Here is a 17,423-nt window from a genome sequence, read left to right on the forward strand (position 1 = left end):
AAGGAATAGATATGGCAGTGCTGAGGTCATGGTGTGGGGAGGCATTACACTTAGTGGATGCACTGAACAGTGCTGGAAAAGGGGACTGGTGAACAATATTGAAATGAAGTTCTTCAATATCATGTTCAATTGTTCTGTGGTGGTGCTGTAGGCAAAAAACTCGTTTTTATGGTTGACAATGCCACATCACATCATACAGGAGCAGTAGAAATACTTTTGGAGACTAAGGATATTAATTGAATCAATGAGTAGCCAGCACATTCCCTAGATCTCACTTCATAGAACACATTTGGGATGTAATAGAAAGATGCATTGCTGCTTGAAATTCTCCTCCAGAAAACAAACAAGGCCTTATCCTTGCTTTGAAGGAGGAGTGGGTGAGTTTGCCTCAAGTACTCATGAATCACTTGGTTCTAAGCATGGTACAACATTGTGAGAACTGCATCATATTTCAGGTGGGCATATTCCATACTAAAATGTCTCCCCACATAGTTTAATGTAAGCACTGTACATAAATTCCTTCATTATGTCCTTAGAAAATTTGTAAATTTTGTCAAAAATGTAATTTATAACACATTTATAACATTTTTGTGTAATATAAGTTATTAGTATATTGGCAATAAATTTATATCCACATTTGGCTGTAGTCATGAAAATGTTTTCATATACAGGTAAAACTATAGTTTGTCCTTAGCTTTTGGACACCAGTGTAATACCCATATACAAGTAGTGAAAAGGTGTATCACCTTATTATTAAATTTCTCTGCATTAGAGATAAACCAATGGAAAAACTTGTAGTTTTTCCATTGGTTTATGGAATACTAAGGCAAATGATGTCAAGTCATTAGCCTCTATATACAAGTAGTCCAGTCATGAAGAAACTTCATACAAATAGTTAGAGTTGCCAAGAAATTATATTCTTGGTTTAATCCTTTATCCAAGTGTAAGACTAGACTACTTGTCTATAGAAGCTAATGACTTCACATCACTTGCTTTAGTATCCCATAATGCAAAGTACACATCATTTTGGGTTATGTATAATGCTAAGCATTATGGGAAAGGCCACTACTCATACCCATTTCAGCCTATGAGGTCTATTAGAAAGGATTAAACCAAGTTTTCTTGGCATCTTCCACTATATAACCAATAAAGATCAAAAGTCATCTGTGTAGTTGCCTTTCCCATAATGCTTAGCATTATGGGATACTAAGGCAAATGATCAAGTCATTAGCCTCTATATACAAGTAGTCCAGTCATGAAGAAACTTCATACACAAATTTTGGTTTGCTTACACTTGGATAAAGGATTAAACCAAGAATATAATTTCTTGGCATTTTTAACTTTAATGTAACCAAGTGAAAAAAATTTAAACATGGATACAAGGTCATATTTTTTATGGATTTTTGCTAGTTTTTCAGATGTACCCTGGATATATTGGATAGTAAGAGATTTGGTACAGTTTGTCTGGTGTGAAGAGGGGGATTGCGGTTTTGTTATTTTTTTAGATTTGGTAGAGAATGCAGCCATTAGCTAAGATGTGAATGTAGTCAAGTTCAGTGGTGGAGAAACTGTTAATCAGAACTAATTAATTTTACCCAGTTATACAGGCTTTTAATAAATCAATCTCACACTGTTGGGAGTATGTGTAGATGGGGGGGGGAATGACTGCCAGTGAATGTATCCCAAGAATGCTAGGAATCCAAGTATGTAACCAAAGTATCTAAGAAGGGGAAACTGTTTTCTTTTACTAAGTGAACCATATCCTGAATGTTAGCTGTTTTAATGCGTGATAAAGCATGTTGAGAGCATTCAAGCCATGTGGTCAAATAGAGAACACATGATCTACATAGAGCAATCAAAGACAAAGATTGGGTCTGTGTGGGACAATTTCTCTTCAAAAGAAAGTCTCCCTAAAGTAGTCAGCAAGGGAGGGAGACATGGTTGTCCCTTTTATTTGTTTATAGGATTTTTCTTACAAATGAAATAGTTCATGTTGAATTTAAATAGTGCTGAGATATCAGGCAGAATTCAGCCTGGATAAGGTCTAAAGTGTCCATAAGCAGAACAATGAACAGAAGAGACAGGAAAACTGGCTGTTATGTCAATGTTGGAGTGCGAGTTTTTTTTTTTAAATTAATGAGCGAAGGTGTTACCCCCCTGGAGAGCCATTTGGCTAAGTTTGGCTAATTTATATGTGGATGAATCAATGAACATTTTCCTCTACTTTCCTATGCTCATATGACAGCAACTTGTTTCCCAGCATGATGTTGCATAATGTTAACAAATCAAACTGTCAGTCCTATAATCAACAGTTTTAATAAAAACACAGTTGACAGCAGTCATTGCATAATGTAGAATGCCTTATCAGAAAACAATAAATATACTTTTACAATTTGCGAATGAAAAAAATTATTCATTTTAATATCAAAATGTTTACAATAATTTCATAGTTACTGTGTTTTTTAAAATACCATATTTCTGCATACGGGAGGGGGAAAAAAATCTGGTTTTGTTCTTCATCTTCCACTTTTGATACAAAAACAATTAATTTTAAACAATGCTTTTTACAGCACTATTTGCAACAGCTGAATTTTGTTATACGGACTGTGACATCATGTGTGAACAAATTCAGTTTGGTGTCATGAAGGATTTGTGCAAATAGTAATGTTTGCAATGATGAGCTAAAAACAAAATTGGTTATATGGAACAAAGATTGGATCTTTTCTGTAGCTCATTATAATGCATCATTTCATTATGATGGTGTTCACTATGGTGTGCACTAACTGTACTTATGAATGAAGCTATAATTTACAAATCACATAACTTTTGATTATGAGGAAGTTGTACAATTTCACAGTATTGACCATTTGGATATATTTTTTCAAAACCCATGAAAAAACCCATGGGGGTGCTTAAGGGTCAAAGCTGTATAACTGAGAGGAGACCTCCACATAGCCTTTAAAAGGAATGCAGAGAACCGACCAGGGTTTCTGACCTAATGTCCAATCCTCACCTTCTCATGGTGCACCCTGTTGGGTATCTACTTGGATACTGAATGAATGAAGATGGGCTGGCAATTTGGGATTTAGCCGACCAAATTGTATTCTTATTGGTTAAACCAAAATAAAAATTGATGGTACACCATGACAAAATTTCATGCCGGCTGGGGCATCGCACAGTTAAACAAGCCCCCATTGTTTTCACCAAGGAACCAGGGCGAACAGCGAAAAGTCTGCTACTGGTACAAATCTGAAAACAAACGCCAACTCAACATCACCAGAGTTGAAGATTGGTACTATCAACATAAGAAGCCTGAATGGCAAAGAAATGGAGCTAGCTGAGGAATTAGATAAGTACCAGATCGACATAATAGAGTTGACTGAAACAAAAAAGACAAAAACTGGTGAGATCTTTCTGAGCAATAAATACAAAATGTTATATTCAGGCAATGACAATCAAGGAAAAGAAGGAATAGCCATAGTATTCAACACAAAATACGAGGCTAATCTTCTTGAATGGCAGGCAGTCTCAAGTAATGTGAGCAAATATGAGAATGAGGAACTGGTCAATGAGACTTATTTGTGCCTATAGTCCCACAGAAGGTTCTACTAAGGTAGAAGTGAAGGAATTTTTTGAAAAAGGAAAAGTTAGTCCTTGTTGGGGATCTAAATAGCAGAGTAGGAAATGATTGTGAGACATACAAAAATATTTTGGGAAAATTTGGAGAAAAGAGCAAATCTAATAATAATGATAAATATCTGTTGGATTTCTGCTCAGGACATGGACTGGTTATTACTAACACCATGTTCCAACATAAAAATGTGCACAAATTAACATGGAGAGAAGACGCAAGGAATAAGAAAAGTCTCATTGACTATGTTATTGTTGATAGTAATGTTTTCTCTCTGGTGCAGGACACCAGAGTGTACAGAGGATTTCAAATTGGAAGTGATCACTATTTAGTCTTGAGCAGGATAAAATCGAATTTCATATTGAAAAGAATAACATGTAAGAAAGTTTTAAAGCAAATAAAAGTTGAGCAGCTCTCTGATGTGAACTGTAGACTAAAATACACAAAGATTATTGAAGAAAAAAGGAAAGAGTTTGAGAACAGGAATCAAACCTTGGAGATTCAGTGGCAAACCTTGAAGAAAGCCTGAATAATTGATTAAGCTAGAGAGGCATGTGGTGAAGTTGTCTGCAAGGATAGAAAAATTAGAACTCCATGGTGGACACAGGAAGTTAAAGAGGCAGTGAAGGAAAAGAAGAAAGCATATCAAAAGCTCCTGGCAAATAAGTCAACTTGCATTCTTAGAGAATCCAGAGACAAATGCAAGAATGCTAAACACTGTGTAAAACTAGATAAACAAAAGTCATGGGAGGACTTTCGCAAGAATATAGAAAATAAATATCAAGAAGGTGGCAAAATATTCTGGAGGTTGTTGAAGAAGCTTAGGAATGGAGGAAAGAGTGCTGTTAAAGGAGTTAGAGATGATAAAGGTGACATGAAAACGGGAGAAAAAGATATCCTTTAAGTATGGAGTAATTACTTTGAAAATCTGTTAAATGAAACAAGCAGTAATGACAGCACAGTGGTAAAAAAAACTAACCAAGCATGCAGTCAGGAATACATATCTGTACTTGAAGGAGAAAAAGTCATCAAAGGCTTGAAATGTGGAAAGGCAGAAGAGTAGATGATATTCGACCAGAAATGCTGAAGTATGGTGGTATAAGAGTCTTACAGTGGCTGCACTGCTTAGTTCAGAAAGCCTGGACAGAAGGACGACTTCCCAATGATTGGAGTAGAGCTCTCAGGTATTTCCCTACTGAGTGTTCCTGGCAAGATCTATGCAAGTATAATTGAGAAACGATTGAGGAGAATTATGGAAGAAAAGCTTGGTGAAGAACAAGCTGGATTCAGGCCAAATAGAGGCTGTCAAGATCAGATCTTCACTTTACGGCAAATAGTCGAGAAAGCATGGGATTATAACAAAGATCTGTATTTAAGTTTTGTCGAGTTGGAAAAGGCATATGACAAGGTGCCAAGAGAGAAGCTATTCAATACACTACAGTTATATGGTATAAAATGGGGCATTATATCAAGCAATACGTAGTCTTTATTTGAGTTGTAAGTCTGCAGTTAGAATTGAAGGAAGTACAGGAAGATGGTTTAATGTTAAATCTGGTGTGAAACAAGGATGTACATTATCCCCTCTGTTATTCATTATCTATATGGATCACATTATGAAGGAAAGTGGTATTTAACATGATATCAAAATTGGAGATGTTAATGTCAGCTCTTTGCTTTATGCGGATGATGTTATACTTCTAAATAAATCCACTACAAGTCTGCAAGATTCTCTGACTAAATTGAATAACTGTTGTAATAGATATGGTATGAAGGTCAGCAATAAAAAGACAAAGATAATGAAAATAGGCAGAATCATTGAAAATGTCAACTGTGTTGTGAATGGAGAACCTGTGGAACAAGTAAAACATTTCAGCTACTTAGGCACGATTTTTACTGAAGATGGTAAATTAAATATAAAAATAGACAAGAGAATCAGCAAAGCTGGTATGGTGGGAAGTTAATTGAATAAATTCATATGGAATAAGAGAGAAATTAGTCAGAATACTAAATTAGCTGTATACAAGACAGTGTTGAAACCAGTTTTAACTTATGGATCTAAGAGCTGGGTCAGAAGTAAAACACTTGACCAAAGACTAGAGACTGAAGATATGAGAGTCCTGAGAAAGATTATAGGTGTGAACAGATGGCATCAATGACAATATCATATTAAAAACGACGATATTAGGAAAGAACTTGACTTGTCAGCAAGTCAAGTTCTTTCCTAAGGCGTTAACAGAGCTAATCTCAGGTGGTATGGTCACTTAAATAGAATGGGCGAAGAAAGATTAGCAAAACAAGTGTTTTCTGCCAGATTGGCAGCAAAACGACCCAGAGGAAGACCAAGATATAGGTGGATTGATATGGTACAAAGTGCCTTAGACGATAGAAATATAAGATCTGATAATGTTGGAGTCTTGACAAGTAACAGACTGATTTGGAGGAAAATTGTAGATAGGAAGTTAGTAACGATGTAATTTTTTTTCATTTAGTACTATCATATACTGTACACCTGTAATTAAAATAAAAAGCCAAAAGGCTAGTTTTCAGGCAATTGAATAAATATTAAATGGATAAGAATCCTATGTTTTTATATAGCCAGTAAGTGAAACTCAAGATCGATAACTACGATCTATGAGTTTCAATGCCGAAAAACTATCGGCGAAGGCAATTCGAAGCAAAGGTGGAGGAAGCTCCCTCACTATTCTTGATATTCTCTCATAATGTAAAACACAGCTCCTAGGAGATGTAATACTGTCATTACATTATGAGGGGAGGTCACTACCCAGACCGGTTTCAACCCTTTAATATCTATTCAATTGCCAGAAAACTAGCCTTTTGGCTTTTCATTTTAATTACAAAATACAAGCACACCTTTATGGCATTCGTATAGTGAAGGTATGTAAGTTCTTTTCACTAAGCTTCGATATTTTCCAGGTCTACCTACTCACTGATGAGACCTCAAAAAGGGTTGAAACCAGTCTGGGTAGTGACCTCCCCTCATAATGTAATGACAGTATTACATCTCCTAGGAGCTGTGTTTTACATTATGAGAGAATATCAAGAATAGTGAAGGAGCTCGCTCCACCTTTGCTTCGAATTGCCTTCGCCGATAGTTTTTCGGCATTGAAACTCATAGATCGTAGTTATCGATTTTGAGTTTCACTTACTGGCTATATAAAAACATAGGATTCTTATCCATTTAATATACTGTACACCTGTTGAGGGTACAAGGCAGGAATTTGATGATGATGAATGAACAACATGCCAAATACACTGATCACACACTAAATATACTAATTCGAGTTCAAAAACCATGGTAACTATATAAATAACTGTATACCTACTGAAAAAAAATTGAGAACATACTCTCCATAACCATATTCATTACCATTTTTTCAGGTCTTTGTTTTTGTTGCTCTGGCCCATTTATATTTATATATCCAGTTTTAGTTCATTCATCTTATTAATCTTTTTTGTGCACTCGTTTGGATTCTTGATTATAGTTTTGTAATCACAACCAGCTTGTAGTAAGCGTTTTTTAGGGATGCACATCACTCTGAAGTTACTGATGTTATCATAGCAGCATAAACAGAACTTAAATGGCAATTTGATACTAAACACTGTCATGGTTAAATGTTTTAACCAAGTAATTTAAAGAGTTGCCAAGTATATTCATTTTGGTTTTAAATATAAAAAGTTTCCAATACTTAAATCACCACACTTCTAGAAAGAGAGAATGAAAAAAAAAAAAAAAAAATGACAATATGAAATATTACCATATTTTAGAAATTTAATATTCATTTCATTGATTTTTTCCTGTAATGGATTTGTTACCTGTCATTGAATGAACTGTTTCAAATGCTACTATCTTTGGTAAACTAGGATCAACCGACTGTAATAGTTTCTTCAAGTGTTTAGGATCATTGTGATGGAATATATGTTTTGTAGCACCACTGGTACATATACCTTTAATCATAGAAGCATGGTTTCCAGAATCTGAGAAGATATGACAATCTAGAAGAAAAAAATAAAATTAGTGCAAGTTTTTAATGTTTTGAATGCTGTTAAATAATGAACCAGTGTAAAATATAAATGTATAATTATTACACTACACTAATAAGGGTTCAAAACAAATATGATAAACTTCATCTATATAAATAGCTGTATACTTTTATTTTTATTATTATTACTACGGGCTACTCCAGGGAGTCCTTAGACTCATCGAGGGAGGCCCTAAACATCATGTTCACACAACTGTTCAACACTCTCACAGTATCTATCATACCTTGCCTTGAACTCGCTCACTGTCATAGCACCCACAACAGACTCGGGCAGCTTATTCCACTCATTTACCACTCTAAAAGTAAAGAGCCCAGCTCTAACACCCCTGCTAACCACGCTCTTGCCCAGCTTCCATGGGTGTCCCCTAGTTCTCCCACCACCAGTCCTGATCTCAAAAATATCCTCTGAATTAATCCTATAGAATCCTTTTAGCAATTTGAATTTCTCAATCATATCTCCCCTTTTCCGCCTATCAACTAGTTTCTGCAACCCACAAATCTCCAACCTGTTCTCATATGGTTCATTCCATAGACCTGCTATCATCTTAGTCACTCGCCTCTGGATCCTCTCCACCTCCTCCCCATCAAGAAGGAACCGAGGTGACCAAATCTGGGCACAGTAGTCGAGATGAGGTCTTATCAGGGCTCGGTACAGAGGTACAATAACTTGCTTGTCTCTGCTCATCAAGGTATTTTTCAACAACCAAGTGAGTTGATGAGCTGATTTAGCTACTTTCGCAATGTGCCCCCTAAACTTCATCTCCCTATCCACCAACACTCCCAAGTCCCTGGCCTCATCAATCTCTTGGAGTACAGTTCCACCAATGTGGTATACTGCTGCTAATCTTTTCACTCCGAAATGCATAACCATATACATTTTGTCACATTAAATTGACATCCATTCTCCTTAGTCCAGAACTCCAATCTATCTAAGTCATCTTGCAAGACTTTGACATCTTCTGCATTCACTATAGCCCTACCCACCTTTGCATCATCAGCGAACAAATGAACTGTCCCACTTAGACCCTTCCCTATATCGTTAATGAACAGATTAAACAGCAGTGGTCCAAGAACAGAACCCTGTGGCACACCACTAGTCACAGGCCGTCTTTTGGACTCTACTCCTGAATAAACTACTCTTTGATATCTCTCCATCAACCACCCAGCTATCCATCTCACCAACCCTATATCCATTCCCATATGTTGTAGTTTACGGATTAGAATTCCATGTGGTATCCTGTCAAACGCCTTTGCCAGGTCCAGCAGTATCATTGTAAACCCATTTCCCTTATCCAGTTCAGCCGTCACCTTGTTATAAAACTTGAGCAAGTTACTGAGGCATGATCTACCCTTCACAAAGCCATGCTGTCCTCTGTACAGTATCTCCTTTTCATCAATCCATTCCTGTATTTTTCCCTTGACTACTTTCTCCAAGACCTTGACAACGACTCCTGATATGCTGATTGGTCGGTAATTTGCAACCATAGTCTTGGATCCTCCTTTATGCAGTGAAACTATTTTCCCCTCTTTCCACGCCTTCGGGACTAAGCCAGACCCGAGACTCAGATTAAACAACATGGTCAAGGGCACTGATAATTCCTTAGCCGCTTCATGCAAGACCCGTGCCGGTATACCATCCAATCCCACAGATGTATTCACATTAAGGTTCTGTAATAGACTATTCACCTCCACTTCATTCATCACAATTCCCGTATAAACTAATGGTTCCTTCATTTTTTCAACGTCGCCACCTGGATGATATACTTTTGCAAAGTGCACGCTCAGTAACTCCACTATATCGACTGGTTCAGTGAACTCTTTACCATCGTCATTCCTTAAAATCATTTTGCCATGTACAGTTTTTTCCTTGCTTGCAGCATATTGAAAGAACGGTTTGGGATTCTCTTTTGCTTGCATAGCTAGTTTCCTTTCATAATCGGCTTTTGCTGTTTTTACCACACTTGTTACCCTTCTGGCCTGCACTTTATACCGTTCGTGTGCCTGCAGGTCACCCCTTTCTTTAAATTCCCTCCATAGTTGTTTCTTTTTTTGCAGCTCAAGCTTAATGGTGTTATTCATCCATTTAACCCCTACTTGTTTCACTATTCGGACCTTAGGTATACAATCAGCCATAACCTCCTGTAAATGCTCTTTGACCACTTCCCATGCTCTATCAACGTCCAGCCCTTGCAGTTGTACATGCCATGGCACTGATCCAAGCAATCTCCTAAGCTTGTCATACTTGCCAGCACGGTAATTCCACATATACCCTGTCTTAATCACAAATTGCACACCTTTAGCCACCTCCCAGGTCAAGATCTTATGATCACTCTCACCAATAGGTGGCAACATGGTCATATTCATTACAGTCAAATTTTGAGACAAATTTTGAGATGCAATTACCAGGTCAAGCACTCTCACACCCCTAGTATTTTCAATTACATGCTGTTTCAGATAGTTATCCCTTAATAATTGAATAAAATCCATTTCCTTCCTCACATGTGTCCTCTCCTCCTTCCAATCAATGTTACCATAGTTGAAATCCCCCGTAATAATTACCCTCCTTCCACTCATTTCATCAATTTGTTTATGCATACCATCTCCACCATCTATTCCATCACCTGGTCTATAGCAGCACCCAACTGTATATTTTATTCTGCCAGTGTCAATCTCACACCAAATAGCCTCAAATGAGCTCCTTTCACTATCCTGCAATACTTCAATTCTCCTTGGCTGCAGTTCATCAGCTATCATCAATAACACCCCTCCCCCAATTTTATTCTGTCTGTCCCTCCTAAACATTCTATCCATTCTACACATTCTATCCCACTAACTATATCATCTTCCGTCAGCCATGTTTCTATAGAAATTACTATAAGTGGGATATAAGTATCTATAGATATAGATACTTATAGAAAAATTTTGACATGTACTTTCCATAATCATATTCATGTGAGTGGGTACTCTGTTCTCTGTACTGAGGCCACTATTCAAATTCGTATATTAATTATATAGAGAGAACAGTACAGTAACAAGGGTATGAAGGGCCTGTAACAAGTGTCTAACTTGCACCCTCAACCCAAAAATAACAAAAATTTTGAAAAATTTAAATGTAACAAGTTAAATTTTACTAAAGACAATATGTTAAATACTTACTATTAACCCCATCAAAATGAGTTGCAGTGTGTTGCAGAATTTGTGTGTCTAAAGCGGCATATTGCCGAAATTTAAAAATATAAAATTCCGCTATTTTATATTGTATCTATTTATTTATTTTTAACATTTTTTACGCCCCAAACCTAGTTGGAGCCCGTGGTGGGCGCCTCTTTTGCCATACCCTTGTTACAGCACTGAGAGAGAATGATTTTGGAATGGAGAGGAATATTCAGTTGTTTGTTGAAAATGCAAAACTAGAGACAGAAATAGTTGATCTAGGTGATGTAGATACCCTGCAGAATGATTTGAAAAAATTGGCACCATGGCCAAAGGATAATGGTTGTCAATTTGATGTTAAAAGGTTCAAGGTTATACACTTTGAGTTGAAGACTTCATCTGTGTATCACCATTGATGGTACTGAACTGAAGGAACTTGAGTAATGGTGGGCAAAGAGTTGAGGTTCAGAGGGTATACCACAAATGCTGGCAAAAAGCTCTTAGAATCTTAACTGGCAGGTGAAATACATACTAACAAGGTAAAGTGAGGGAGTTATTTCTCTCTATTTATAAGGCTATGATTCAGCTATATCTGACTGCAGTGCAGGGAGTCTGACAGGGATGTCCCCTTTCAGCAACTCCTTTTAATATTTATCTAAATGAAATAAAATAATAATAAAATGGAATAAAAATTTCCATCAAAGTAATAAACTTTCTACTTTGAGCTTAAACACACTCCTTTTTGCTGATGACCAAATAATAATTACAAATTCTGAACTTACAGAAAGATATTTTAAATTTAAATGAAATAACCAAAGATTATGCAATGATAATCAACAGAAAAATCAAAAATGATGGCCTTTAACGGACAAGATCCAATAAGAACTAAAATAGTAATAGATAAGATTTTAGAACAGGTGAATTAATTTAACTACCTAGGAGATGTATGATTACATATGAAAATGATATAAACTTAAAAACTGCAAAATATTTAAAAATAACAAGTGTAATTCACTCTATATTTAACACTAACCTACTTCAAAAACAAACTAGATTAAAAGTATACAATACATTACCAGTCATTGTATGAAAGTGAAATCTGGACAATAAAACAAAAAGACAAAGATTAATAACAGCTGAAATAAAGTTTATGAGAAAAACTGCAAAATATACTCTATTTGATGTGATGATTGATGATGATGTGATCGAACTCAAGCATCAAACTATAGGCCTATCTGTGTGTCAGATGTTGTGGTTAAGTTGTTGGCGAAGCTTGTGAGAACTAGGATCCAGAGTTGGGTTGATAACAATGGTATTATCTTTGATGGACAGCATGGATTTGCTAAAGGGAGGTCATGTTTTAGTAATCTACTTACTTATTAAAATAAAGTGACTGCTTCCTTGGACAGAGGAAAAGGATACACAGTAATATACTTGGATTTCACAAAGGCTTTTGATAGAGTACCTCATGATAGGTTGACAGTCCAACTAGAGATGGGGTTGGATATTAGATTGGTGCATTGGATTGGAGACTGGCTATCTGATAGGAATCAACAAGTTGTGTATGGGGGAGTGATATCCAGGAAAAGAAAAGTCAATAGTGGAGTGCCTCAGGGGACTGTTTTAGGTCCATTACTGTTTAACTTGTATATTAATGATATAGGTAAAGATTTGGATGGAGATATTCATTTGTTTGCAGATGATGCAAAGTTGGGACAAACTATGAAGTCTAGTGAAGATGTTGTGGCCTTACAGGAAGACTTGAATAGATTGAGTGATTGGGCACGGAAATGGGGATGTGAGTTCATTGTTGCAAAATGTAAGGTTTTAAAATTTGGAAAACAAAGATGTGATGCAGAATTTATTGTTGGAGGTAGAGGAAATAAGAGATCTGGGGGTGATATGGATAAGGATATAAAATTTAGGGGACACATTGCCAAAATTGTGAAGACAACACAAAGGCTTCTGGGAATGATGCAGAGGACACTGACATGTAGAAGTAAGGAGATTCTTGTTCCGTTGTATAAGGCTTTGATTAGGCCACACATGGACTATTGTGCCCAGATTTGGTCACCGGGTTTTCAGAAGGATGAAGAGATGTTGGAAAGGGTCCAAAGGTGACTGACTAAGGTAGTTTCTGACCTCTGGAATGTTGAGTATGAGGAAAGATTGAGAAGATGTAATTTGCAGAGTCTGGTGGACAGGAGGAAAAGGGGAGATATGATAGAAACCTACGAGTTGGTAAGGGTTTATTATAGGATCAATACTGGAGAAGTTTTACAGAGAATAGTGGGAGATCAGGGGAGAACCAGAGGTCATCCCTGGAAACTGTATAAAGAGGGTGTGTGAGTAGGGGAGTGAGTGGCAGGTTTTTTCGTGCAGAGTTGTGAATGATTGGAATGCCTTGCCTGAGAATGTAGTGTCGGCAAAGAGTTTGAATGTGTTTAAAACATGGTAAGATGAGCTGTGTGTGTGTGTGTGTGTGTGTGTGTGTGTGTGTGTGTGTGTGTGTGTGTGTGTGTGTGTGTGTGTGTGTGTGTGTGTGAGAGAGATAAAAGGACCTCCCACATGAGTCTTCGACTCCATGAGGTCTTGGGGTGGTAATAATAATAATAAGGATCACAAAAGAAATGAAGAAATTATGAAAGAATGAAACTAGGAATCAGTAATAGAAAAAAAATTAAAAAATATAAACATAAATGAACTGAACATGTTGAAAAAATGAATTTATTTATAGATTTACCAAAACAAGCCTTAAATACAAACCATTAGGAAAAAGAAAACCAGGACATCCTCTAAAGCAGGGGTGGGGAACCTTTTTAGTAACATGGGCGAAAATTGTTAATTTAAAAACGTCCGCGGGCGACTGGCAAATTTTAACTCTTATATATAGTGTAGTGTGCTGATGTACATACGAGTACATCAGCAAAGGGGCGAATTGAAATAGACTCACAAGCGAGGGGGTTCCCCACCCCTGCTCTAAAGGGATTCAACGATGACTTCTAAGGCTGGAACAGACCACTCTTCTAGGCCTAAATCCTTGAAAAGCATGATGATGAAAATTCTTTCTAAAGAAAATAAAAACAATGTATATTCGTGTAGATTAAAGCAAAATTTAAAAAAAAAAAAAACTTCATTATAGGTTTAATAAGTTCTGCTGTTGAAAATTACTGGCCGATCAGCATATCAGGAATTGTTGTCAAGGTCTTGGAGAAAATAGTCAAGAGGAAAATACAAGATTGGATAGATGAAAATGGGATACTGTAAGGGGGACAGCATGGTTTTGTGAAGGGTAGATCTTGCCTCAGTAACTTGCTCATGTTTTATAACAGTGACGGCTAAACTGGATGAGGGGGTAATGGGTTTACAGTGATTCTACTGGACCTTGTAAAGCCTTTGATAGGATACCACATGGAATTCTAATCAGTAAACTGCAGCATATGAGAATGGATATAGAGTTGGCAAGATGGATAGGAGGGTGGTTGATGGAGAGATATCAGAGTGGTTTATTCAGAAGTAGAGTCCAAAAGATGGCCTGTGACTAGTGGTGTGCCACAGGGTTCTGTTCTTGGAACACTACTGTTTAATTTGTTCATTAACAATACAGGAAAGGATCTGAGAGGAACGGTGCATTTGTTTTCGGATGATGCAAAGTTGGGTAGAGCAACAGTGAATGCTCAGGATGTCAAAATTTTGCAGGCTGATTTGGATAGTTTGGAGGTCTGGGCTAAGGAGAATGGATGTCAATCTAATGTGGAAAAATGTAAGGTTTTGAATTTTGGGGTAAAAAGATTAGCAGCAGTATATATCACGTTGGTTGAACTGTACTCCAGGAGATTGACGAGGCCAGGGATTTGGGAGTGTTGGTGGATAGGAAGTTGAAGTTTAAGGGACACATCGCAAAAGTGGCAAAATCAGCTCATTATATCACTTGGCTGCAAAAAACACTTTAATGAGCAGAGACAAACAGGTTATTGTTCCTCTGTATCAAGCCTTGATAAGAACCCATCTAGACTACTGTGCCCAGATATGGGTGCCAGGGTTTCTTCTTGATGGGGAGGAGGTGGAGAGGATCCAGAGGCGAGTGACCAAGATAATAGCAGGACTATGGAATGAACCTTATGAGAACAGGTTGAAGATTTGTGGGCTGCAGAAATTGGTTGATAGGCAGAAAAGGAGTGATATGATTGAGACATTCAAATTACTGAAGGGTTTCTATAAGATTAATTCAGAAGATATTTTGAGAATAGGACTGGTGGTGGGAGGACTAGAGGCCATACATGGAAGCTGCGCAAAAATGTGGTTAACAGGAGTGTTAGAGCTAGGTTTTTTTACTTGGAGAGTGGTAAATGAGTGGAATAAGCTGCCAGAGTCTGTTGTGAGTGCCATGACTGTAAATGAGTTCAAGGTGAAGTATGAGAGATACTGTGAATGTTGAATAGTTGTTCTTGACATGATGTTGGGCCTCCCTCGATGAGTAAAAGGACTCCTTGGAGTTGCCCGTAATAATAATAATAATAATAACATATTGATTATCTAAACATTAAAAATAACATAAGCAGAATAAATGGTCTTATATTCATGTACTTGAATCAGTTTATCTCTGAAACCATGTCACTAGTATTTTCCTGGAGAACCCATCCCCCTTCCCCAATATATTTTTTTAATGTGTTCATAAAATTGTCTACAGTATAGTCTTTTTCAAAGTTCTTACTTTGGTTAATAAATTTGAAATCGACACTTTCTCTGTAGACTATCATCATCAAATTCCTGATATATACCCTCAAAGCGTGTACCGAATATGACAGTACTACATGAAAAATTACATCATTACTAAATTCCTATCTACAATTTTTCTTCCAAATCAGCTGTTACTTGTCAAGACTCCAACATTATCAGATCTTATATTTCTATCTTCTAAAGCACTTTTTACTGTATCACTCCACCTATATCTTGGTCTTCCTCTGGGTCTTTTTCCTGCCAACCTGGCAGAGAACACCTGTTTTGCTAATCTTTCCTCTCCCATTCTGTTAAAGTGATGACCATACCACCTGAGATTAGCTCTGCTAACGTGTTCCTGGATGCTGACAATGTCAAGTTCTTTCCTAATATCCTTGTTTTTAATATGATATTGTCATTGATGCCATCTGTTCATGCCCCTAATCTTTCTCAGGACTCTCATATCTGCAGCATCTAGTCTTTAGTCAAGTGTTTTACTTCTGATGCAGCTCTCAGATCCAAGTTAAAAGTGGCCTGAATACTGTCTTGCATACAGCTAATTTAGTGTTTTGACTAATTTCTCTCTAATGAATCCAGCTTGTTCTTCACTGAGCTTCTCTTCCACAATCCTTCTCAACCGTTTCTCAAGTATGCTTGCATACTATATGCAAGCATACTTTAGAAATGGTTGAGAAGGGAATTTTTCTATTGAGTGTTCCTGGTAATATAGTATGCAAGCATACTATATTAACAGGAACACTCAATAGAAAAATTCCTTTGTAATTTTCACACTCAGTTTTATTTCTCTTTTTGTATATGGGTACTATGAGCGCTCTACTCCAATCATCTGGAATTCGTCCCTCTGTCCAGACCTTAACTATGCAGTGCAGCCACTGTAAGACTTTTATACCTCCATACTTGAGCACCTCTGGTTGAATATCATCTACTCCTACTGCCTTTCCACATTTCAGGCTTTTTCTACTTCAAGTATGGATGTGTATCTAAACACTAACCATGCCTGGTCAGTGTTTTTTACCACTGTGCTATCACTGTTTGTTTCATTTACAATTTTTCAAAGTAATTATTCCATACTTCAAGGATATCTTTTTCTCCAGTTTTCATGTCACCTTTATCATCTCTAGTTCCACTGACAGCAATCTTTTCTCGATTTCTGAGCTTCAACAACCTCCAGAATATCTTGCAACCTTCTTGATATTTATTTTCTATGTTCTTACCAAAGTCCTCCCATGACTTTTGTTTAGCTAGTTTTACACAGTGTTAGCTTTCTTACATTTGTCTCTGTATTCTCTAAGAACACAAGCTGACTTATAAGAACACAAGCTGACTTATTTGTAGGAACTTGTGATATGCTTTCTTCTTTTCTTTCACTACCTTTAACTTCCTGTGTCCACCATGGAGTTCTGATTTTTCTATTCTTACAAACAACCTCACCACATATCTCTCTGGCTGAATCGATTAGTGTTTTTTTTTTTTTTTTCTTCATGGCTTGCCACTGAATCTCCAACGTTTGGTTCCTGTTCTCCAACTCTTTCATTTTTTTCTTGAATAATATTTGTATATTTCAGTGTACAGTTCACATCTGAGAGATGCTCAACTTTTATTCACTTTAAAACTTTCTTACATGTTCTTCTTTTCAATATAAAATTCAATTTTATCCTGCTCAAGACTAAATAGTGATCACTTCCAATTTCAAATCCTCTGTACACTCTGGTGTCCTGAGCAGAAATACAGGTATTTGCCATTATTATTAGTTTTGCTCTTTTCTCCAAATTTTCCCAATATATTTTTGTATGTCTGACAATCATTTTCTACTCTGCTATTTAGATCCCAATGAGGAC

At 36.8% G+C, this 17,423-nt stretch overlaps 1 protein-coding gene across 1 annotated transcript in view; it reads right to left on the reverse strand.

Annotated features, from left to right (window-relative positions):
• The window catches only part of LOC150109830 (5-aminolevulinate synthase, erythroid-specific, mitochondrial-like), a 180,870-nt gene that overhangs the window by 58,391 nt on the left and 105,056 nt on the right, over positions 1 to 17,423 (reverse strand). The window contains exon 6 of the mRNA XM_090414713.1: positions 7,466 to 7,645. Within this exon, the coding sequence (XP_090270839.1) occupies positions 7,466 to 7,645 (180 nt within the window). The remainder of the gene's footprint in view (positions 1 to 7,465; positions 7,646 to 17,423) is intronic.

Source organism: Typopeltis vanoorti, chromosome 1 (assembly GCF_054136105.1).
Source record: "Typopeltis vanoorti isolate ZY-2024b chromosome 1, IOZ_Tvanoo_1.0, whole genome shotgun sequence".
Taxonomy (NCBI): domain Eukaryota; kingdom Metazoa; phylum Arthropoda; class Arachnida; order Uropygi; family Thelyphonidae; genus Typopeltis; species Typopeltis vanoorti.